Source organism: Chenopodium quinoa, unplaced genomic scaffold (genome assembly GCF_001683475.1).
Source record: "Chenopodium quinoa cultivar QQ74 unplaced genomic scaffold, ASM168347v1, whole genome shotgun sequence".
In the NCBI taxonomy this organism is placed as follows: domain Eukaryota; kingdom Viridiplantae; phylum Streptophyta; class Magnoliopsida; order Caryophyllales; family Amaranthaceae; genus Chenopodium; species Chenopodium quinoa.
Window position 1 is genome coordinate 6165233 of NW_018743574.1, and position 26600 is coordinate 6191832.

Genomic DNA, 26600 nt, shown 5'->3' on the forward strand with positions numbered 1-26600 from the left:
TCGAATAATAGCTTGTGTGATTGACAGGGGGTAGTCTTCCAATCCATTCTTACTCTGATTCCACTCTATTATACCCAAATGTCAAACAGTAATAACCAAACCAAATAAAGGCTAGTCATACTTGTATTTATACAAAAAACAAATACTCCGTAGAAGTTATACACCAACAAAGATTTTTTAATACACCTCTTAACAAGATTACAAATGAAGTTAATAGATCACCAACTACAATCAGCATATGCTGATGGACACCCAAAATTTCAATAAGTAACACAATTTTCTTAGAAAAAACCTCTATGAAATCAAACAAGCAAATCCTTTGACATCTCCAGATTCTCCACTCTAGGAGATTTATTCAACTTCAACCTACTTGGGCTTTCTTCGCATCCCCATCCTTGATTTAGCATATCTGAAATTTGTTAAGCAAAACAAATCTCTGGAAGAAACCATGTATATACAATATTACAATGTCCATACCATTTTAATTACAACTACTCATAATACAAGCTCCTAAAATAGCTCCCCAACCCCCCAGCCCTAGCCCCCACCCCCTACTCCCGATTGCAATTATAAGAGAACAGAGGAAGCGTAAATGGGAACAAAAAGGATACTCCAAACGCAATCCGTCACCAGATGAAGACGAGATAAGGACTGTGCCTTGCAGTTGACTCAAAGCCTCAGTTGAGCAGGCAGTATCCTGCACCATAATGAACTTGCCCCAGTAAATATAGGAATTTACAATTATTAAAAAAAAAAAAAAGCACTTCTAGGTTTAAAAAAGAAGAAACCAAGGGCCTGCAAGCTTCGGGTAAAATGACACCCTCCACAGCCTTACTAAACACAGAAAAATTTAAGGCCCCCCGTAGCACCTTGAATTCATGATAAGCCTTTAGCCAAGACCTGGGGTACCCAGTCACTCTACGTCTCTACGAAGAAGCAGACTTGACTTTAGCCAGGGCCTATAACCTCACATAGACACCCCTATTTTCAATGGCCTAAAGCTAAGGCAGCAAGTTCTAAGCTATGCCAAGCAATTCATGGATTCTCCTGAGCTACAATCTGTGGATCGGCTATTAAATGGCTGAGGACTCTCATGGTGCATACTATTTATCAAATTGTTGACTACAAATTAATTTATAATTAAACAAGTTGAGCATCACTCGATCAAAACCAACACTAGATTGAGGCACAGTAAAGAGTAAACAGACAACAGAACTAGAGGACCTGGAAGTCAACAAATGCAACAGGAGCCCCATATGTGCCCTGAATCTTCAGCTTTAAGAATCCACGGCATCTGTAAGAGAGTAACAATCACATACTTACAACCAGAACAACAATAATAACGTAAAGGAAAAGGGGGAACTAGAAAGTGAAGAGCATCAGCAATTTAAAAGGAAGTAGGGCTGTGAAACCTTGAAAAAACTTGAGTAAGCTCTTGTTCTGAAGAACGAGGACCTAGATTAGCCACAAAAATTGTTGGACATGGTGGGTTATCTTGTGGAATATGGGAAGCTGAACTATGGCTCTGTAACAAAATGAAAACAATTTCAGAACTCTTTCAGCGCATCGGGGGGAAAAAAAAAGCAACCAATCAACATAGAGAAAGAAAGACGTAACAGCAAGTATAGCATCCAAGCACAACTTACAGATTTGGCAGCATTCGCTTCACTGATGCCTCTGCTACTATGGCTCCTACGACTAAATGACAGAAGGGAAACATAGGTCAGACAACCACAACATGTATCAGAAGTTGACCCGAAACCGAAATCAAGTCACTCTTAACTTCAGGGCACAAAACAAAAATTAAGCAAGCCAATTTACTCCAAACTTAAAGAGATAAATTATAAAGGCAAGCAATGCATAGGTGCTTAGAAGGCCAAAGGCATTTTGGTATCCAAGTAATAAAGATGTGCAGTAGTGCAATTGACCTTTGTGCAGATGGATAACCAATCGTGTTGTAAGCAGAATTACCCATCCCATGAATGTGAAAGCTGCCAATACCTGCTAGTGCCCAAACGTGAAAAAAAAAAATGTGCAAAGTGAGTTTGAAGACGAGCGTGCTCTCATGTGACAAACTAGCACTGTGTAAAGAGAAATGAGAATTGTGAAACAAAAATACAAAATCTATGGAGATAACTTCTGCAAGGTTTCTAAATTCCTTTTCAGCATATGTGTCACAGTGCAGTCTGGTCGATGTTATGGGATGAAGCCACTAATTAAAAGTAACATTAGAGTGAATTAAAATAAATAAATAAATAAATAAATAAATAAATGTAATAGATTACTATCTTACCCAATTCAACACTGCCTCTTGAAAGAGCAGGAGATCCCTTATGTTTCTTATCTGAAGCAGGTCCTTCATCATCTGGCCACGAAGCAATTAACATTTTGCTAATTAAAATTTTAGGTTTTGTTGGATATTCGTCACCAAAAGTCTAACAACAAATGTTGGTTATACAAGATCAAAAGAGGGATATAAGCACTACAAACCTGTCCTTTGACGCTTAGATCGTGAATTAGATTTTGCAAGGTCAATGTATAAGGTTGATCCTTTTTCTAGATCAAAGACCATGCCCTAACACAAACAATAAGAAACAAGAGCGCTCAATATTGTGCTTCATACAAATAAACAATTGCTTCTTAACAGTGTAATTCATACAGACATTCTAAAGCATTCCTTCCTCTTGTATTTAATACTTGCACCATTCGGACTTTAAAAGTATTCACCCTCTTCTATTACCGTATTTTTGTGACTTATACATAAGATAAATAATCATATGGGATCTTGTTAGATTGCCTTAAAACATACTTTCAAAATATCAAATCTTGATCAATTAAGAAGTGATAGAAGCATGGATTAAATGTATGATCTTTACAAAGTTACCATCTGGAAATCATCACCTCAAACTACCCAAACTAGCATTGGACCAACTGAAGGATCTACACTGGTGTAAAGTTATTAATAATAATCAATGAAGAATACAAAGATTACCAACTACCTGGAAGTGAGTTTGTTGTTTCCATGAACATTTACATAAGCATTCAGTATCAAAATTCTTTATAAAAACAGGCCGTGAAGTCATAATTCAACTAACAACATCGAACTCCAGGGATCTTGTTGGTAAAACGATTTTTTCTCTTTTCACAAAGAATATATGACAAGAGAAAACTGTTTAAAAAGCAAACAGGTATTCTATGTTCCTAAATTTCAAAAGTTACATAATCAATAAATCAATCACTCATCCCTCGGTGTCAAAATTTGAACTTGTCACTATCAATTAACATCTTCATGTTGACAATACTTGCAACTTTTAACAAGTACTTGTATGCAGAGCTGTCAATTCGGGTAAACGGGTCAGGTTTGGGTCGGGTAAGAGTGGGTCGGGTCAATTTGGATTAAAAACATAACCTATGCGGGTCGGGTTTAGGTTGGATCATGCTTGAGTCGGGTTTGGGTTGGGTCATGCTGGAGTCCGGTCACATCGGGTCATACTTCTTATCGGGTTTGGGTCGGGTTAATAACAGGTCATGTGAACAATAGGTCAGGTTTAATTCGAGTTTTTCACACGTTAAAATGGGTTAGGATAATTCTCGGGTTCGGGTCGGGTTCGGTTCAAGTCAATAATTTGCGGGTCAGAATCAAGTCGGGTCATTATCGGGTTTGAGTCGGGTTTAGTTCAAGTCAATAATTTGAGGGTTATAATCAGGTCGGGTCATTTTCAAGTCGGGTCTTTCTCGAGTTCAAGTCGGGTTCGGTTCAAGTCAATTATTTGCGGGTTATAATCAGGTTGGGTCATTTCCAAGTGGGGTCATTCTCATATTCAAGTCGGGTTATGTTCAAGTCAATAATTTGCAGGTTACAATCTTGGGTCATTTCCAAGTCGGGTCAAATTCGAGTTTAACTAACAATAAATAGATAATTATCATTTTTATCAAGCTAATTATTTCCTATATATATGGCAATATACTAGGGAACTATAGTCTATAATTAGGAAAATAATTATCTCCTTTGACCATACAACAAATATATACTATATTTAACTCTTATATTTGAGGATGATGCTCCTTTCTGTTGCTGGCCTGGACCGACTTGGTCTCCTTAGACAAAATGCTTTGATCAACAATAATAACGTGGTCTAAATGGCATTTAAGGTGATTTGAAACCGGGTCAAGAATAATTTAAGTTGAATTTAGGTCGGGTCAATAACAAGTTGTGTTAATTTCGAGTCGAGTTAGTAACAGATCGGGTTCAATTTTTGGGTCGGGTAACTAATAAGTCCGGTAAAATTCGAGTCGGGTTTAATTTGGGCCAGGTTAATAACAAGTCGGGTTGATTTTAGGTAGGGTTTGTAACAAGTTGGGTTAAATTCAGGTCGGGTTGAATGCACGTCAAGTCAGGTTAAATATGAGTTTTGACGAGTTAAAACGGGTTTGGGTCAATTTCAGTTTAAATCGGATTTGGTGCAAGTTAATTAAATTGGTCGTTGTAAACCGGTAAATCGATGCGAGTTGCAAGCCGGTAAATTGACCGTTTAAAGGCAAACTAGATGGTTCCACCCACCAATTGGACTCTCGGAGGGTATTAGGGACCATGATAAACATTTCAGCAATTTTTATTCCAGGCAAAAAAAAGTAAAAAATTTCCAAAATTGAAGGCTAATGTCCACGCTTTTTGAGAAATTTTGGAAGTTTCGAGGTCCGGTGTTGCAAATTCATTAGATTTTAGGTAATACATCTAGGGGTCATATAATTCCGATTGGAAACATATATGCTCATTAAATGTTGTCATTGATGTTCGTGGTAGGCTTGAATTAATGAAATCAGTGCAAGTTGTATATCGGTAAATTGGTCGTTTAAAGGCAAATTGGATGGTTCTACCCGTCCAATTGGACTCCCGAAAGGTATTAGTGACCTTGGTAAACATTTCGGCAATGTTTATTTCCGGGCGAAAAACGTTAAAAAATTCCAAAATTAAAGTTTAATATCCACGTATGTTCACCGGACTCGGCAAAAAACCCAAAGTGTCCGTGTCGACACGACAAGACGCGGACACGGACACGGAATTCGTGTCAGATGTTCGTAGTAGACTTGAGTTAATGAAATCGGTGCAAGTTGTAAACCGGTAAATCGGCTGTTTAAAGGCAAATTGGATGGTTGCACCCAGCCACATGGACTCCCAGAAGGTATTAAGGACCATTGGAAACATTACGACAATTTTTATTTGCAGGCAAAAATAAGTCAAAAAATTGCAAAATTGGAGTCTAATATCCACTTATTTTGCGAAATTTTGTCGGTTTTAGGGCCCAATGTCGAAAAGTCTCGAATTCTAGGGGATGCATCTCAAGGTCATATAATAACATTTACCATATATGATCATTATATATTTTCGTAAATGTTCGTGGTTGGTTTGATTTAATGAAGTCAGTGCAAGGTGTAAACCGGTAATTTGGTCGTTTAAAGGCAAATTGGATAGTTCCACCCACCCAATTGGACTCCTAGGGGATATAAGGGACCATGGTAAACATTACGGCAATTTTTATTTATGAGCGAAAAAAATTCGAAAAATTTAAAAATTGAAGGCTAATATCCACGCTTTTTAAGAAATTTTGGAGTTTTCGAGGCCTGGTGTCTAAAAGTCTTGAAATTCTAGTAGTCATATAATGTCGTTTGAAATCATATATGATCATTATTTATTGTCAAAAATGTTCGTGATAGACATGAGTTAATGAAATCGGTGCAAGTTGTAAATTGGCCGTTTAAAGGAAAAATTTGGTGGTTCCACCCATCCAATGGGACTAACAGAGGGTATTAGGGACCATGGTAAGCATTTCGACAATTTTTATTTTCGGAAGAAAAAAAGTCAAAAAAATTCCAAAATTCAAGGATATCCACGATTTTTGAGAATTTTTGGACGTTTCGGAGCTCGGTGTCATAAAGTCTTGAGATTTTAGGTGTTATATCTCGGGGTCATATAATGTCGTTTGGAACTTTATATGATCATTATATGTTGTGATAAATGTTCGTGGTAGGCTTGAGTTAATAAAATCGATAAAAATATAAATCGGTAAATTGGACGTTTAATGGAAAATTGGATGGTTCGCCTCACCCAATTGGAATCCCGGAGGATATAAAGGACCATGGTAAAACATTTTGGCAAGTTTTTTTTCCGAGCTAAGAAAAGTCAAAAATTTTTAAAATTGAAGACTAAATATCCACACATTTTGCGAAATTTTGAAGGTTTCGAGCTCGGTGTCGAAAAGTATTGAAATTCTAGGGAATACGTCTCGGGCTCAAATAATGGCGTTTGTACCATATATAATCATTATATGTTATCATAAATGTTCGTGGTAGGCTTGAGTTTATAAAATCGGTGCAAGTTGTAAATTGGTAAATTTGTCGTTTAAAGGCAATTTTGATGGTTCCACCCACTCAATTGGACTACCGGAGGGTGTTTGGGACCATGGTAAACATTTCGGTAAATTTTATTTTCGGGCGAAAAAAAGTCAAAAAATTCCGAAATTGAAAGCTATTATCCACGCTTTTGCAGAAATTTTGGAGGTTTCGGGCCCGGTGTCGAAAAGGTTTGAGATTTTAGGGATACATCTCGGGGTCGTATAATGCCGTTTGAAACCATATATGATCATTATTTGTTATCATAAATGTTCGTGGTTTGCTTGAATTAATGAAATCGGTGCAAGTTGTAAACCGTTAAATTAGTCGTTTCAAGGCAAATTGGATGGTTTCACCCATCCAATTGGACTTCCAGAGGGTATAAGGAAACATGGTAAACATTTCGGCAATTTTTATTTCTGGGTAAAAAAAAGTCGAAAAATTCTAAAATTGAAGGTTAATTATCCATGATTTTTTAGAAATTTTGGAGGTTTCAGACCGGTTTTTGAAAACCATTAAGATTTTAGGGGATACATCTCAGGGTCATTAAATGTCGTTTGGTACCATATATGATCATTATATGTTGTCATAAATTTTCGTGGTAGGCTTGAGTTAATGAAATCGGTGCAAGTTGTAAACTAGTAAAATTGGTCGTTTAAAGGAAAATTGGATGGTTCAACCCATCCAATGGGACTACCGGAGGGTATTAGGGACCATGATAAACATTTCGACAAATTTTTTTTTCGGGATAAAAAAGTCAAAAATTCCAAAATTGGACTCCATAATAGACAAAATTTTTTTTCAGGGGTTTTTGACCCGAAATCGAAATGACCCAACACGACCCGATTGCCACCTCTAGTTTAATGGCAAATTGGATGGTTCAACCCACCCAATTGGACTCCCACAGGGTATTAAGGACCATGGTAAAAGATTTTGGCAATTTTTATTTCTGAGCTTAAAAAAGTCAAAAATTCCAAAATTGAAGACTAATATCCACACATTTTGCGAAATTTTGAAAGTATTAAAATTCTAGGGAACACATCTCGGGGTCATATAATGGTGTTTGCACCATATATAATCATTATATGTTATCATAAATGTTCGTGGTAGGCTTCAGTTTATGAAATCGGTGCAACTTGTAAATTGGTAAATTTGCCATTTAAATGCAAATTGGATGGTTCCACCCACTCAATTGGACTCCCGGAGGATGTTAGGGACCATGGTAAACATTTCGGCAAATTTTATTTACGAGCGAAAAAAAGTCAAAAAATTAAAAAAAATTGAAGGCTACTAATCCACACTTTTTTGAGAAATTTTGGAGCTTTCGGGCCCGGTGTCGAAAAGGTTTGAGATTTTAGGGGATCCATTTCAAGGTCATATAATGTCGTTTGGAACCATATATGATCATTATATGTTGTCATAAATGTTCATGATAGACTTGAATTAATGAATTCGATGCAAGTTGTAATTCGCTAAATTGGTTGTTTAAAGGCAAATAGGATGGTTCCACCCACCCAATTGGACTCCCATATGGTATTAGGGATCATGATAAATATTTCGACAATTTTTATTTCCTAACGAAAAAAAGTAAAAAAATTCCAAAATTAAAGGCTAATATCCACACTTTTAGAGTAATTTAGGAGGTTTCGGGGCCCGGTGTCGAAAATTATTGAAATTATGAAGGATATATTTAGGGGTCATATAATGTCGTTTGGAACCATATATGATCATTATTTATTGTCATAAATGTTCGTGGTAGGCTTGAGTTAATGAATCAGAGCAAGTTGTATACCGGTAAATTGGTCGTTTAAAGGCAAATTGGATGGTTTCACCCACCCAATTGGACTTCCGGAGCGTATAAGGAAACATGGTAAATATTTCGGCAATTTTTATTTCCGGATAAAAAAAGTCTAAAAATTCTAAAATTGAAGGCTAATATCCATGGTTTTTAAGAAATTTTGAAGGTTTCGGGGCCTGTTGTTGAAAAGCATTGAGATTTTAGTAGATACATCTCGGGGTCATATAACGCCGTTTGGAACCATATATGATCATTATATGTTATCGTAAATGTTCATAGTAGGCTTAACTTAATTAAATCGATGCAAGTTGTAAACTGATAAATTGGTCGTTTAAAAGCAGATAGGATGGTTCAACCCACCCAATTGGACTCTCGGAGGATATTAGAGACCATGGTAATATTTCGTCAATTTTTATTTACGGGCGAAAAAAAGTAAAAAATTTCAAAATTAAAGGCTAATATCCACGATTTTAGTGAAATTTTGGAGGTTTCAGAGCCCGGGGTCGAAAAGCCTTTGGATTTTAGATGATACATTTCGGGTTCATATAATGTAGTTTGGAACCATATATGATCATTATATGTTGTCATAAATATTTGTGGTAGGCTTGAGTTTATGAAATCGACACTAGTTGTAAACCGGTAAATTTGCCGTTTGAAGACAAATTGGATGGTTCCACCCACCCAATTGGACTCTCGAAGGATATTAGAGACCATGGTTAACATTTTGGCAATTTTTATTTGCGGGCGAAAAAAAGTCAAAAAAAATTGAAGGCTATATCCACGCTTCTTTTTGACAATTTTTGGAGTATTCGAGACCTAGTGTCGAAAAGTCTTGAAATTTTAGGGAATACATCTCGGGGCCATATAATGTCGTTTGGAACCATATGTGATCATTATTTGTTGTCATAAATGTTCGTGGAAGGCTTGAATTAATAAGATCGGTGCCAATGATTCGTTTAAAGGCAAATTGGATGATTCAACCTAACTAATTTGACTCCCGGAGGATATTTGGGATCATGGTAAACATTTCGGCAATTTTTATATCCGTGCGAAAAAAGTAAAAAAAAAAACTCCAAAATTGAAGGCTAATATCCACGCTTTTTTAGAAATTTCGAATGTTTCGGGGGCCGGCGTCGAAAAGCATTTAGATTTTAGGGGATACATCCCGGGGTCATATAATGCCGTTTGGAACCATATATGATCAATATATGTTGTCATAAATGTTCGTGGTATGCTTGATTTAATGAAATCGGTACAAGTTGTAAACTGGTAAATTAGAAGTTTAAAGGCAAATTGGATGGTTTCACTTGGCCAATTGGAATCCCGAAGGGTATTAGGGACCATGGTATACATTTCGGCAATTTTTATTTCAGGGTGAAAAAAGTTAAAAAATTCCAAAATTGAAGACTAATATCCACACTTGTTTGAAAAATTTTAGAGGTTTCGAGTAGAGCGGTCAATTTGGATAAACGGGTCGGGTTTTGGTCAGTAAGAGTGGATCGGGTCAATTCGGATTAATTCCATAACCTATGCGGGTCGGGTTTGGGTTGGGTCATGCTTGAGTCGGTCACGTCGGGTCATACTTCTTATCGGGTTTAGGTCGGATTAATAACAGGTCGGGTTGTGTTCGGGTCGGGTGATCAATAGGTCGGGTTTAATTCGGGTTTTTAAGCGTTAAAACGGGTAAATTCTCGGGTTCGAGTCAGGTTCGGTTCAAGTTAATAATTTGCAAATTCTAATCAAGACTGGTCATTTTCAAGTCGGGTCATTCTCGGGTTCAAGTTGGGTTCGATTTAAGTCAATAATTTGCGAGTTATAATGTTGTTGGGTCATTTCCAAGTCGGGTCATTCTCAGATTCAAGTCGGGTTATGTTCAAGTCAATAATTTGCAGGTTACAATCACGTCGGGTCATTTCCAAGTCAAGTCATATTCGGTTCAACTAAGTATAAATTGATAATTATCATTTTTATCAAACTAATTATTTCCTTTGACTATAATATATATGGCAATATACTAGGGAACTATAGTCTATAATTTAGGAAGATAATTATCTTCTTTGACCACACAACAAATATATACTATATTTAACTCTTAAATTTGAGGATGATGCTCCTTTCTTTTGTTGGCGTGGACCGACTTGGTCTCCCTAGACAAAATGATATGATCAACAATAATTAGGTGGTCTAAATTGCATTTAAGGTTATTTGAAATCGGATCAGGAACAATTTGGGTTGAATTTAGGTCGTGTCAATAACAAGTCGTGTTGATTTCGAGTCGGGTTAGTAACATGTCTGGTAAAATTCGAGTCGGGTCAATAACAAGTAGGGTTGAATTTGGGTCAGGTTAATAACAAGTCGGGTTGATTTTAGGTCGGGTTTGTAACAGGTTGGGTTAAATTCGGGTCGGGTTAGGAACGAGTCAGGTTGAATTCAAGTCAGGTTAGTAACAAGTCGGGTTAAATTCGAGTTTTGACGAGTTAAAACGAATTTGAGTCAATTTCGGTTCCAGTCGGGTTCGGTTCAGGTTAATAATTTACGGGTTACATTCGGGTCGGGTCATCTTCAAGTCAGTTCATGTTCGGGTCTGGGTCTCACATACTCGGGTGTAGGGTTGGTTTCAGGTCGGATTTGGGTCACCATTTTTTCGGGTTGAGATGGTTCGGTTAATAATTGGGTTTGAGTCGGTATTTCAGGTTGGGTCAACATTTGACAACTCTACTTGTATGCACCATGTTAATATCAATATCAATGTAATTGCTGTTAAAATAAATGAACAAATAAAAAAATCTTACATTTATTTCATGCATTGCAGTGACTGCAGATTTTTGATCCGCAAACACGACGAAAGCGAATGGCTGCCACCAACAAACAAATTGTTCATAGCTATTATTAAACTAATGTCAAGTTTCATTCAATATTAACATTCTCAACTTTCATTGTGGATAGAACTGTTAGTCAGTGATGCATTTACTATAAGAATACACAAGAACACTAGCCGCCCCAGTCAGATGATGAGTGATTTTCAAGTTATCTATCAATGAAATTACTCAACCAATTTAAGAACTTACAAATCAATGCTAAAATTATTGTTGAAAATCTTGAAATTGATCATCATTCGAAGCTAATGAATTCCCCAATAATCAATCTAGAAAGATATACAATTTGTGTGATCCCTTTTAACCCCAATTCCTTCCACTCCCAAATTACAAATCAAAACCCTAAAAAAATATCCAATCTTCAAAATTTCATGATTCATCCCCAAAAATTATAAGCTAAAAAATTGAATTGCAAATATTACAACTCAAAAATACCTGAGAACTCTTGGAAGGAGAACGAAGATTGGAGGACAAGTAGCCAGGAAAATCGCGGAAGAGATTGTACAATTCGCGAGGCTTGACATCTTCAGGAAGTCCGGCGACAAAAAGGGTGCGAACTTCGTCGTGAGAAGAATGCGGGGGTTGTGGATGGTGGGAGTAAGAAGAGGAAGGGTGGAGAGATGGCGGGGGAAGGTGGTGAGAGTGATGTAGAGCCGCCGTTGTAGGCGGATGTTGCTGCGGAGGAGCGTGGTAGTGAGTTTTGTAGAATGCGGAGTGAACATCGGAAGGTGGTGGTGGTGGAGGTTGGTGTGGGTGTGGTGGTGGTGGGGTATAATAGTATGATGACATTTCTTCCATGGAAGGTTCAGAGAAAGAGCAGAGAGGGATTAAAATTAATGATTTCGGCTACCAAATAGGCCTTGGGTTGATCCGGAACGATAGGGGTGTTTGGTTCATCGAGTTGGATTCGATTGGTACGAAATCTCATACCAAAGAGTTATAGATTCTAAAGCTCATAATAGTTTAAAGTTGTTTGGTTTAATCGTTGGAATGAATTATATATTTCATTAATAGAATGGATTGTGAATTTTCAGGGGATGACTGGATATGGGATTCCATGGGTATGGGGGAATTAGAACCCCTTGGATATGATATTTCATTAATAAAACTTTCAACCCAACAAAATAATTAGATGTAATGGATTCTAACTCCATTCCCAATGATCCACCCAAACGATCCTTAATGTCTAACTTTCCTTGCTTTGAAAATGATCTTTTGAGGCTAAATTAAAGGTTAACTATAATACATGACTTTAGACCAATTTTCGAGATTTTTGAGACACGCTTTTGAGTACATTAGTGATGGTGTGATGACTTTGACTAGCTCAATTACAAGAGGGGTGTTCATAGTCGATTAGTAGTCTGAGATCTTATGGGATTCATAGAAGACACCTTGACCTCTATTATCTCCTTCGACTCTAAAAAAGTTGAAATTATGAAAATTAATACACGATTTAGGACCAATTTTAGAATTGAGGTAGATTTGAAGTGATTTTTTTTTTCCCTTGATTTTATATATATAGGATGGATATATAAGTAGTTTTGTTATTACTTACCATTCTCAGCAGTGAGGAAAAAAAAAACCTCTCAATCTCTCTCTACCCACTTTCTCACTCCTCCCATACAATTTCTCTCATCAAATGTTTTTTTCACCACAGCAATGAGGAGAAAAAAAACCTCTCATCACTTTCTCCTCCACTATTTTTTAATTACGTTTAAAAATAATTTAATAAAAATTTATAATTACGTTTAAAAATATTAATAATACTAACTGGAAATTTTTTTTATAAGAAATAATTATAATAATAATAATAACAAGAAGAAATTGGAAAAATATGTTAATTTCTCTAATTTATGGGTTTTTTTGAAAGTATATCAAAATGCATGTCTATTTATAGAGAAAAAATTTTTATGGTCGTTGGTGAATTTTTATTTTTTTTTAAAAATAATTACAACGGTTATATTTCAAATACAAAATATAACCGTTGTAAAAAAACAACAAAAGCAGTGGGGGCCACATGTTACTGTTCATCACCAAAAGCCCTCAACTCTTGAGGGTTTTTATTTTCACTCATCGGTGAGTGTTTTTTCACTCACTGATGTAGTGTTCGGATTTTTTTTTACACCCTTATTTTTACTCGTGAGGGCTTTTCTCCTCACTGCTGGGAGTGCTCTTAGTATACAAGTAGGAATCCAAACTTTTTACAAACACCTTTAAAAATACGAAATGTGGAAGCAAATGAGTAGAGTAATGTACGTGATAGTTGTCAATATTATGGAAGATTACAAACACATAAAAATCTGAACTATAGAAAATGTGAAGGGTTGTAAACTTGTAATAGTAACATTATTGATTTTTCCCCCTACTAGTAAGTTAAAGTTAGTAGAACTTAGGATCTGTTCACATTTACGTAATTTCAATTCAGCTCCAATTAATTCAATTTAGTTCAGTTAAGTTCAGCTCATCTCAGCTCCAATCAGTTCTGTTAAGTTCAGTTCATCTCCAATCAGTTCAATTCTGTTCATCTCCAATTAGTTCACTTCGATTTAATTCAGTTCAGCTTAGTTCATTAAATGTGAACAAGCCCTTACATCTGATTGCATGTATACTTGTATGTAATTTAATAGATGATAATCATTACACTTTTTTAAGATTGCGAAGTGCTTTAAGCTATCACTCATTTTCCAAACTATAATTTTAAGTTTTTGCACTTTAAGCTATCACTCATTTTCCAAACTATGTAATTCTAATTAACATATTCATTTGTGATTTTACTATAATTTTATGTGTTTCATGTACTTTTTACTAATTATGTGATTCTATTGTCATATTTGTGCTTTTACTACTACCTCCGTTAATGGTTATTTTGCAACTTTGGGGTATTATTCGTGAGATATAAAAAATTCTAAAGTTGCAGATAACCATTAACAGAGATAGTATAATGTTTAATGGTTTGATCTATACTAATGTACTTTTTTTTCAAAAAAAATATGACCACCCCAATTTCATGTAAAACTACATATAATCGAGTGTATTTTCTAATGTGCGAGTTAAATGAGGGATTTTTCACATAGCTTATAATGGTCTTTGTACTCAGCATCAATCAATCAATAACTATATACTAAAAGACACACCAGCAATGACACGTGTCATCTCCTGGTGTGTCATTAGTATATATTTTTTTTTAAAATAAAAAAAAATTAATTCCAAAAAGCACATCAATCAATCTTTAATTTCAAACACTAATTTCCTAGAAAAGCAGCAAATCAAACGAATATAATTCCAAAAAGCACATCAATCAATCTTTAATTTCAAACACTAATTTCCTAGAAAAGCAGCAAATCAAACGAATATAATTCCAAAAAGCACATCAATCAATCTTTAATTTCAAACACTAATTTCCTAGAAAAGCAGCAAATCAAACGAATATAATTCCAAAAAGCACATCAATCAATCTTTAATTTCAAACACTAATTTCCTAGAAAAGCAGCAAATCAAACGAATATAATTCCAAAAAGCACATCAATAAATCTTTAATTTCAAACACTAATTTCCTAGAAAAGCAGCAAATCAAACGAAATAATCATGCATATATAATAATATATACTTTTGGTAACAAAGCATTCTTTCAATTTCGATCTGCAAGATCACTAAGATGCAACTCATGCAAGTAATAATATCAGCTTTTCCAAATTTTGCTCCAAAAAGAAGATATTTTGCATATATATATGTAAATAATAATCAATAATAAATATAATCTTACGGTAATCTAAAAAAATATATATTAAAAAGATACAATATATTTAAATAATCACCATAAATCTTATTATAACTGTCCTAACATATGTACTACGGTTGATATTAATCTTCCCTTAAAAAAACAAAATCCAAGCTACTCATATATATTAAGGTTGATTTGCAAACTTCCCTTTAAAAAATTCAAATCTTAGCAAATCATATTATTATTGTTAATTGATATGCAATATTCCCTTAAAAAAATAAAAAACAAAATCCAAGCTACTCATATATATAAGGTTGATTTGCAAACTTCCCTTTAATGAACATTGACAAATGCAATCACCTACGTGAATGTTAACATACATGAAGAATCTCATAATGTGAACTAATAATTCAAGCACATCAATCAATCTTTAATTTCAAACACTAATCTCCTAGAAAAGCAGCAAATCAAACGAAATAATCATGCATATATAATAATATAATATACTTTTGGTAACAAAACATTCTTTCAACAAAACATTGTATGTTGATATGTAATATTCCCTTAAAAACATCTTAGCTAATCATGACTATATTCTTACTATAATATATACTTCGTATTACATACGGTTGATATTCATTCCTTATATGATTAAATCATGCAATATTCTCTAATTCTTTTTACCTTTTTATTTTTATCCCAAACCAAAAACATCTTACCTAACCGGCCATTATAAAAAAGCATTAATGTGAATTTTTAAATCACAACCACTAAATAACTTTAAACGTTATTTTTTCTAATGGCACAAAGTTTAAAGCTTATACAAAATATCAATCCGTCGAATGAAAATATTACTATACAGGCTAGGGTTATCTACTTATGGACTAATCCATCTTTTAATAATGCAAACGATTTACATTCTCTAGAGATGGTTTTACTAGATGAACAGGTATGTAATCTAATGTTTGTCATCATTTTTTATATATGTGTATAAGTTGTGCTAGCATCTTGCGGAGTTTCAATATTTATGTTTTTTTTTAATTTAATTTATTTTTGTTATCTAAATTAGGGAGGAAAGATCCAGGCTTCCGTAAAGAAGTCCTTACTTGTGATATTTCAAACTAAACTAGAAGAGGGACAAGTTTATAACATTTCAAATTTTGGAGTTGGATTTAATAATGGGTTGTATAAACCCACGGGACATGAATACAAAATTCTTTTTAAACACTTAACTACAGTCAATCAAGTGGAAGGAGCAAGCATTCCCATTCGTGATTTTGATTTGAAACCTTACAATTCAATAGTTTCAAACAACTTGGACACCAATATTTTAGTTGGTATGATTAATTAAGTTTTTAATATATGTTTGTCTTACTTTATTTTTACACATAATTGATTTATTTATTTTAATCGTGAAAAAAGATTACATTGGATATCTTTCCGGAATTTCATCAACCAATACATTTTTAAGAGATGGTAATCAACAAAAGATGATCAACATCCAATTGGAGGATTTGCAGTAAGTAGAATATAATTTTTTTTTCCATTAATAAATACATTGTTTTTAGTCATATCTTATCATGCAGTATTAAGATTTTTATTTAATTCATGACACACCTAATTTTTTTTTTATTTTTTTATTTTTTTGTTATAGAAAAAATGTCTTGGATTGCACATTGTGGAATACATATGCTGACCAACTAAGAGACTATTTAGCCGAGCATCCAAATCGACAAGTTTTTATTGTCATTCAATTTGCAAAAATCAAGACTTTTCAAGGTATATTTACTTTTTAAATTTTTTATTCATTATAGTGATTTATTTTCACTTTATATGTGTGTGTTTTGAATTCTTTCTACACAATGTAGGTGTTGTTAGAATATCGAGTTCACTGTTTGTCACTAAACTTCATATAAATTCCAACATCACTGAGATAGAAGATTTCAAACAGAGGTATGTAATTTTTCTACGTCAAAATTAAATAATAATATTCTTATACAATTATAAAATGGCTTACGTGAATAATATGAATAAATTATTATTCAGTTTTGATGGTGGAGGAAAGACTTCTTCAGAAATGGTGGCACAAATAAGTAGTCATATCTCTCAAGGAAAAGAAAGCGAGTTTTTGAACAAGTCAGAGAGGAAACTTATTGATGAGATACATGAAATACAAGAAGTAAGCAAATACTTCAATTACATGCTTATATATTATATATATCTAATCATATATCGCTTAAATACCTACGATATTTAATTTTTTTTTAATTTGCTCATAGGTTTGTAACTGTGTGACATTGGCTACAATTGACTCTATTGATCTCAAAAATGGTTGGTTCTACCTCGCATGTAAGAAGGACTATAAGAAAGTTCAGAGTTCGGTTATTAATGAACTTACAAAATTTTTGTGTGATAAGTGCAATAATCATGTAGAGCATGTTCCAAGGTTTAAACTACAAGTAAGAGTTGTTGATGAATTGGGAAGTGCTTCGTTTGTTATGTTTGATCGAGAGGTGGTGCAAGTTTTAGGAAAATCCGCTTTATACATAAGAGAAAGTCAATTAAAGGTATACATAATTCGTACATAATTATTACTATATTTCATATAAAAATAAATGGGTATGAACCTCATAAAACTTACAAAATATAACTTGATCTAATTTTTAGCAAATAAAATTTCTGAAAAGTACAAATGAAACATGCATGCATTATCATAACTCTAATAATCTAATTTTTTTTTCATGATACAGGATGGAGATAGTGATTCAATACCTAAAGATTTAGAAGAACTCTTGAAAAGAAAGTTTTTGTTTAAGGTTAAAATTACAAATTATAATCTTAAGCAAAATTCTCCTTTATTCACAGTGACTAAATTGTCTAATGATATGAACCTCATAAAACTATTCGAAGATGCAGACAATTTGAATAAGATACTTATTAATTGCACAAAAACTTTATTCATTTACAATATATATATATACTATATACGGAATATGTATTTACCATATTCTATTGAATGACATAGTTTGTGGAGCATGAAGAAATAGATGTGACTTCAAAGTCTATCAATATTTGCAAGGATCCCATCCAAAGTGAAATGGTATTGATATTATAGACTATATACAAAGATTTTCTTATGTTTTTCAACAAGATATCCATTATATATGTTTTTTAAACGTACTTTATTAATTATTATTTCAACTACGTAGGATAATTCTCTCAGTGACAAAGAGAAGACGGATGATAATTGTTCACCTATCTATATTACTCCGAACAAAAAGAGAAGCTTTGAAGAGATTGAGGACACATGTTCAGAACTATCAGAAGGACATCTCACATCATCTGAGTTTTCAACTAATAAAACTCAACAAAAGATTGTTATCAAGACAGAGAAGGAATAAAGGAATAACTCATGAATTACTTAAAACCCAATTGAATAATGTTATTAAGATAGATGATAATTAAGTGATTTTGTTTTGAAGTAGTTTTTATGTAAGGTTTTTGAATTATTTTTTAATAATACATCAACTGTGATTTTTGCTGGTTTGATGATGTTTTAATTTTCTTATTGGTTAATTTAAGGCTTTGGTTTAGCTATATTTGTTTTATATACTAATTTTATAGAGTTGAGTTGAATTGAGTGTTGTATTTAGAAGATAATTGATTTCGTATCTTTCAAATATTCTAATGTTAATCCATGTCACTATAGCCTCCCTACATATAAGCAAATAAATAAGTCTGAATCCAACCTTTTTTACATCGAAATTTCATAGTTAGCTGCTCTTGTATGCAATCACCATATTCCTAAATGAATAAGTTATTCTATCTCAAAAAGCCACTAAAAACAATCACATTAAAATCAATTATTACAGCTATAAAGCTGTCAGCAATAAGAAGTAATTACTTTTAACCCCTACCCCCAAACACAAATATTACATAGATCAGTCTGAGTCTCCCAAATTCGATTGCATCCTTGACTTCACTGATCAATTTGCTTATATGTCAGATTGTTTCCTTCTCTTTTGTTAAGGGGGAAGGTGGTTCAATAGAGTTGCCCATAGTCTAAAATTGAAATGTACTTTTGATAGTTGATGTGTGTGGCTAGAGGAATATTCTCAAGACAACTTGGAAGCCCTTAAATCTGAATAAAATACTAAATAAAGGTTCAGTATATATCACTACTATATTTTATTATATCAACTATTATATATAATACTTTTATTTACTATAAATTTAATTATATATCATAATTATATTTTATTTTGAAAGAATTATATGTTATAATTGTTTGTAACAAAGAATCCTAATTTATCTTTCAATATATATACAGATCATATATAATGTATGCATAAATATAATTGACTCACTTTTTGGTCATTTGCAGTGCAATTTTAGCATATTGTGGATAGTGCATATATTATTGATTGATTTCGTATCTTTTAAAGTTTAAAATGTTCATGTGTTACTAATTCAGAATATATATATATATATATATATATATGTATATATTATTATTATTATTATTATTATTATTATTATTATTATTATTATTATTATTATTTGACCTGTTCTATAGAGACACCAAAAAAATGGATCAATTGCTTACAAAAAGTGCAAGAATGAACCGATTAACAATCTTAAGAGAAAAGCGAGTGCGACTATCATATGAAACACGAACACCAAGCCATTCAAGAAGACCACTAAATGATATATCAAATGGTAGGTCTTATCACTTTTTTTTTTTGTCAGTAGCCATCATTTGTTTCAGAAAATGATATACTCCATAATAATAATACTATTGTACTGTGTGTCATGGTAATCAAACCTCAATTTTGTAGTTTACCAAGATTATGGTGAATCATCTACAAGGAAAACTCAAGTTCGGGCTCCCAACGCAATAGCAACATCATTTGGATATAATATCAATGGCCATATGAATATTGATGGTGAAAATAACTCAAATTTTGACTTAGAAGGTATAGGCCAAGCATTAATTTTTATTGACATCATATATATTTTTATAGTTTGTTAATGTACTATTTCACAATAGGATATGGGATCATTGATGATAATGATGAACTTAATGAGGATGACATAAATAATGACATAGAAGGTGACGATGAACTTGGAGATGTTATTGGGTTTAAAGGTATGTATTTCATAAAACTTAAACTAATTGCATTTTTTTTAATTAAATACAAGTATATATTTGTGTCCTTATAATTCAACAAATTTGTAGACTATTGGGACATTGGATATCTAATGTATACTTGCGAATATTGTAATGGATTCATGTGGTTTGAAGAAAGAGTAAGAAAAGATCGAAAAACAAACCCAAAATTTTCTCAGTGTTGCATGCAAGGAAAGGTTCAAATTCCTAAGCTTCAAGATCCACCTCAAATACTTCGAGACCTATATACAAATCACGATGCTAGGAGCAAGAATTTCCAAGATAATACTCGACCATATAATATGATGTATGCTTTTACTTCAATGGGTGGCAAAATTGATTCATCTGTGAACAGAGGACGAGGTCCATTTACCTTTAGATTGTATGGTCAGAATTACCATCGAATAGGGAGTTTATTGCCAATGACGGGGTCGTCTCCAAATTTTTCACAATTATATATTTATGATACAGAAAATGAAGTATCTAATAGAATGCATGCTTTCAGGTATGTATCTTATGATGATAATCGTGGATTATATTAAACATGCATTTATATGTATAAATTATAGTAAAATATTTTCCTTTAAATTAATATAGTAGTAGCACTTTTTATTACAATATCATAAAGACATGAATCATAAAGTAAATGATGAAAAGTATATACAATAATGTACCACCTAAAATCTATAAGCATAAATAACGCTTATCCTTATTTTTTTTTATGCAGTTCAAATAGTACTAGAAATAATGCATTGGATGATACAATTGTTGAAGATTTGCGACAAATGTTTGATGAATATAATCCACTAGCTCAAGCATTTAGAGTGGCTAGAGATCGATTTGAGTCGAACAATCAGGAGGCTGTTAAGCTTAGACTCATGGAGGAAGGGAGACTGATAGAAGGACTTATAATCCGAAGTAGCAGCTCTAATTGTTGGAGATGTTGGAAGTTCAGTTGGAGAAAGAGATATAATAGTTGAGACAAAAAGCGGTCAATTACAACGTATAAATGAGCTACATCCATCTTATCTTCCACTACAATATCCCTTACTGTTTCCATATGGAGAGGATGACTATAGACTTGGTATTCAATTAAGGGACTCAACTAGCATCAATCGAAAAAGAAAGAAATTGACCATGAGAGAATTCTTTGCTTTTATAATACACGAGAGAGAAGATGAGGCTTTCACTATTTTATGGTCTCGGAAATTATTCCAACAATTTTGTGTTGATGGTTTCACGATGATAGAATCTGAAAGGATGTGTTACATTCGAACTCATCAAAAACAGCTCAGAGTAGACAAGTATAAGAATCTCAAAGAAGTGCCACGACAAAACACTAATTCTTCTTCGACAGGAAAACCTATGATATTACCTTCATCTTTTACTGGTTGTGCTAGATATAATGCTGAAAATTACAAAGATGCCATGGCTATTTGTAAATGGTATGGATATCCTGATTTGTTCATCACTTTCACTTGCAATCCAAAATGGCCCGAAATCCTAAGATATGTACAAAAGAGAGGTCTTAAACCTGAAGATCGACCAGACATTCTTTGCAGAATTTTCAAAATCAAACTAGATCAGTTGATTCGTGATTTGAAGGAAGGGAAAATATTTGGAAAAGCACAAGCTTGTGAGTATTAACATCATTGTTTAAACTTTAAAGTCAATTATATATATATATATATATATATATATATATATATATATATATATATGTATATCTATATATGTATATATATATATATGTATATATATATATGTATATATATATATATATATTGTTGTCATTATTACAGTATCTTATGCTATTTTTTGCATTATTGTTACCATAAAAATATTATATACGACAAAAAATAGTATTAGACATACATATTCCTACAAGCTGTAAATGCAAAATTGGAAACAAGCAATAAGATTTTTGATTATCTACTATTATGTATTACTACTATATTTTAGTGTAGATAACTATACAATTAGCTTAGAGAAAAGAAAGTGAATTATTATTATATTGAATGAATGGAAACATGCATGAAATCGATCACATATAGTATTAATTGAATCAAAGATTTTTAGTATTAAATTACTATATATAAGTAGATAAAATGATGAATAATATTTTTTATAGTATATATTATAATGATCACGCTTATATGACACCATTATGTATACCAACCCAAACCACTATAAGAATATATACTTCAATTAATATTATAATTATATAATGTTATACATTTCACTTATCTTAACTTTAAGGTATATTAATTAGTTTAATAATTAAATTGATAATGAAGTTCATTACATGTGCAGTGGTCTACACAATTGAATTTCAGAAACGTGGTCCACCTCATGCTCATATCGTATTGTTTTTGCGCCAAGAAGACAAGTTTCCTAATGCCGATCATTGATAAGGTTATATCTGCAGAAATACCTGATCAGGAAACATACCTAGATTTATATATCTTAGTTAGAGACTCTATGTTTCATGGTCCATGTGGTGCACATAATATCCGCTCACCATGTATGAAAGATGGAAAGTGCTCAAAACATTTTCCCAAAAAATTCATTGATAGAACCACAGTGGATGATCAAGGATATCCTATGTATAGAAGAAGGAATAATGGTAGAACAGTTGAAAAGAATGGAGTTTTGTTGGATAATCGGTATGTCGTCCCTTATAATCCTTCACTACTCATGAAATATGGAGCTCATATAAATGTTGAGTGGTGCAATCAATCCCGTGCTATTAAATATTTGTTTAAATATATTAGCAAAGGACATGATCGAGTAACCGCATCTCTAAGTCATACAAGAGGAGACGATGGAAATAATAATGACAAAGATGAGATAAAAGCATACTATGATTGCAGGTAAATTCACTATAATTTATTACAAGGCTTTTGTACTTATAATTCATACTTGATATTTATTTCTTTATTTTTTTTTTCCAATTTTATATCTATTTTAGTATTTTACTTTCACTATAATTATAATCACTAAATAAATGGGAAAAATAAAAACAGGTACATTTCTCCATGTGAGGCGGTTTGGAGAATTCTAGGTTATGATATTCATTATAGAACTCCATCAGTTGAAAGATTGAGTTTTCATCTCCCTGATGAACAAAGTATTGTATTTGAGGATGACGAGCCACTTGAAGACGTCATGAACAAGTCCGGGATCAATAGTTCAATGTTTTTAAAATGGATGGATTGCAATAAAAAGTCTCAGAAAGCAAGAAATTTAACTTATTGTGAGTTCCCTACAGAATTTGTGTGGCACAAAAAGGGAAGGAAGGAATGGAGGGAAAGAGATCAAAGATATTCTATTGGAAGAATTTATTATGTTCCTCCCGATAGTGGAGAGCTATACTACCTCAGTTCTTTGTTGAATATAGTTAAAGGTCCAACATGTTATAAAGATATTAGAACTGTCAATGGTGTATTGTACTCAACATTCAAAGAAGCTTGCTATGCTCTTGGACTACTAGAGGATGACAAAGAATACATTGATGGTATAACTGAAGCAAGCTTTTGGGGATCAGCACAATATTTAAGAACCCTATTTGTGACTTTATTAATATCAGGAAGTATGTCAAGATCCGAATTTGTGTACGAGAAAATATGGAAATTCCTTGCAGATGATGTACTTTTCAGACAAAGAAGTATTCTTCAAATTACTGGTACGACATTAGTCCAATATATATTTTTAAGTTGTTTGGTTTTGTTAAATAATGTTATTAAATTTTGCTTATTTCAATAGTCTAATAACCGTGTTTTAATATATATTCTCTTAACTAGGTTAGATACCGTGCCATGCACGGTTATTTTCATTACTTCATATGTTTCAAACTTATAAGATAATCTATATCAATGTAATATAAAAATATAAACTAATTTATTTGAAACCGTAAGATAAGAATTCATTATAGGGAAATATGTAAAATATTAGAATTTATTATGAGAAGATATGTAAAACATGTTTACAATTCATTTCTTAAAAAACCATAGGATTAAAAAAATATAGTGGTTTCTTAAAGAGAAGATAAATCTGTATTAATAGCTATTGTCAATCAGTCAATGTGTAATCAAGATTATAATCGTTATAAATATTTCACCAAGATCATGACCATTCTAAAAAAGATATTATAGCATCACTAGGCTACTGTAATAAAAGTTTCGTGTAAGCAAATATGTTTACTTTGTAAAACTTCAATTATATTATGCATGCAAATAAAGTCAACCATTTTTGTGCTAATATTATAAATTACTTTTGTTAGACTTGATGTTAAGTGAAGAGCAATTAAAGGACCACACTTTGGCACTTATAGAGAATTTATTGCAAAGTAATGGTCGTAGTCTTTCACAATTTCCTCCGATGCCATTACCAGATCATGATTTGGTTTCTCATGGGCTAAATAAGCTTATTCAAGGAGAACTTTGTTACGATAGAACGTCCATGGATTTAGAGCATAAAAGACTATCTTCATGTCTAACTGATGAGCAAAAAGGGGTATATGATGAAATAATGAACGCTCTTGCTAGAGATGAAGGAGGTGTTTTCTTTCTTTACGGCTATGGTGGCACAGGAAAAACCTTCATGTGGAAAACACTTTCGGCTGCTATACGATCTCAGGGTGAAATTGTACTTAATGTTGCATCAAGTGGAATTGCATCTCTTCTTCTTCCAGGAGGTAGAACTGCTCATTCTAGATTTGCTATTCCAATAAATGTAACTGAAAATACAACTTGTGAAATTAAACAGAGATCCCCGTTGGCCGATCTTTTAATCAAGACAAAACTTATTATTTGGGATGAAGCTCCAATGGTTCATCGATTTTGTTTTGAAGCCCTAGATAGAAGTCCGAGGGATATTATGAGGTTCTATAATCCAAAAAGCATGGACCAACCATTTGGTGGCAAGGTAGTTGTTTTTGGTGGAGACTTTCGACAAATTTTACCGGTTATTCCCAAAGGAAGTCGACAAGATATTGTATTTTCATCTATCAACTCTTCATACATATGGGATTATTGTCGTGTACTATCATTAACTCAAAATATGAGACTACAAGTGGGAAGTTCACATTTGAATTTAAATGAGATTAAAGAATTTTCAGAGTGGATTGGAGATGGTAAAGAAGGAGAACCTAATGATGGGGAGGCAATTATAAAAATTCCTGATGAGTTATTGATTAAAGATGAAGTTAATAGTCCGGTTGCATCTATTGTTGAAAGTGTGTATCCATTCATATCACATAATTTGGATGACGCAAAATACTTTCAAAAGAGAGCTATTCTTGTGCCAACAAATGAGTGTGTAGAGGTGGTTAATGAGCATCTATTGTCTATTATTCCCGGAGAAGAGAAAATTTATCTTAGCTCAGATAATATTTGTGCATCAGATAGAAATGTGAGGGGTAATCAAGAGTTGTATACATCGGATTTCTTAAATACCATCAAATGTTCAGGACTTCCGAATCATACCTTGAAACTAAAGATTAGGGTTCCAGTTATGTTACTTAGAAATATTGACCAACCTAATGGTCTATGTAATGGCACTAGATTAGTGATTACTCAACTGGATAACCATATAATTGAGGCTAAAATCATATCAGGAAACAACATTGGACATAAGGTATTTATTCCTCGCATGCTTTTAACCCCAACTGACATAAAATTGCCTTTTAAATTTCAACGAAGGCAATATCCATTAGTTGTCTGTTTTGCAATGACTATTAACAAAAGTCAAGGTCAATCTCTTTCCCATGTTGGCCTATATCTCCCCAAGACCAGTATTTAGTCATGGTCAACTATATGTTGGGGTTTCAAGAGTCACAAAGAAGAGTGGACTAAAAGTTTTGATATGTGACAAAGAAGGAAAAATATATCATACTACACACAATGTAGTATACAAAGAGGTGTTTCAAAATTTGCATAATGAGGTACGTAATTTATCTTTGTGTAAATTTAAAGTTTACTTTATTTATTTCTTAAATTTACTTCCTCTTATTTCATGGTCAACTTAAATATGGAAAATTTATTATACAATAATCATATCATGGAGATATTTTTACTATGATTTTATTATATATCATAATTATATTTTTTTTTTTGAAAGAATCATATATCATTATTATCTTTAACAAGGAATATTTATTCCCTTAAAAGTGATGCGTGATGCGTGATGCGTGCATATAGATCATGAAATTATTTGGTATCTTTTGAAGTGTAAAAGTATTTATGTCTCACTAATTTAGAATATTTTTATTCCCTTGATACATATATGATATAGATGTGTATTTTATTCTAAAGTATTTGAACATTTCTATAGAGACACCCAAAAACTGTTCAATTACTTACAAACAATGCAAGAATAAATATATTCTATATAATCTTGACATATCATTTTTAAATAAATTTCTCAATCATATATTTTATCATTATTTTATTAATTTTACATAAGATATACTGATCCTTACCCTTTTTATGCAGTGATTGTATGTAGAAGGACGACCTCATTCAATTGTTATCTTCCTCGATTAAATAATAAGTGATCAAGTTTCTAGAACAACTACCGGAGATGATAGAAATAAAAGGCAACGCAAATGATAACACATGATGTGCAATTCAAACATTAATCTTT

The 26600-nt window shown here is 32.7% G+C and overlaps 1 protein-coding gene and 1 pseudogene across 2 annotated transcripts; one reads left to right on the plus strand and one right to left on the minus strand.

Moving 5' to 3' along the window:
- Window positions 1–33: 33 nt before the first annotated feature.
- On the minus strand, window positions 34–11977 carry LOC110682335 (RNA binding protein fox-1 homolog 3-like). 2 transcript variants are annotated; one of them, XM_021858664.1, is made up of 10 exons: window positions 11500–11977; window positions 10981–11043; window positions 2491–2575; window positions 2294–2365; window positions 1929–2004; window positions 1647–1698; window positions 1413–1525; window positions 1225–1294; window positions 612–697; window positions 34–409 (listed from the first exon to the last, which is right to left on the minus strand). In XM_021858664.1, exons 1-10 carry the CDS (start codon window positions 11860–11862, stop codon window positions 367–369), a joined length of 1023 nt encoding a protein of 340 aa, XP_021714356.1. In that variant the 5' UTR covers window positions 11863–11977; the 3' UTR covers window positions 34–366. The 2 variants fall into 2 exon arrangements, with proteins under 2 accessions (XP_021714356.1, XP_021714357.1); XM_021858665.1 differs by having other exon boundaries at window positions 1929–2001; window positions 11500–11976.
- Window positions 11978–14786: 2809 nt separating this feature from the next.
- On the plus strand, window positions 14787–25983 carry LOC110682582 (annotated as a pseudogene).
- The last annotated feature ends 617 nt before the right edge of the window (window positions 25984–26600 follow it).

Bases quoted from the DNA above. Each gene is read 5' to 3' on its own strand.
- LOC110682335 (XM_021858664.1), bottom strand. From the start codon at position 11,862: ATGGAAGAAATGTCATCATACTATTATACCCCACCACCACCACACCCA. The intron at 1,526-1,646 runs GTAAGTTGTGCT...ATTTTGTTACAG, and splicing joins AAGCGAATGCTGCCAAATCT to AGCCATAGTTCAGCTTCCCA. The intron at 1,295-1,412 runs GTTTCACAGCCC...ACTCTCTTACAG, and splicing joins CTTACTCAAGTTTTTTCAAG to ATGCCGTGGATTCTTAAAGC.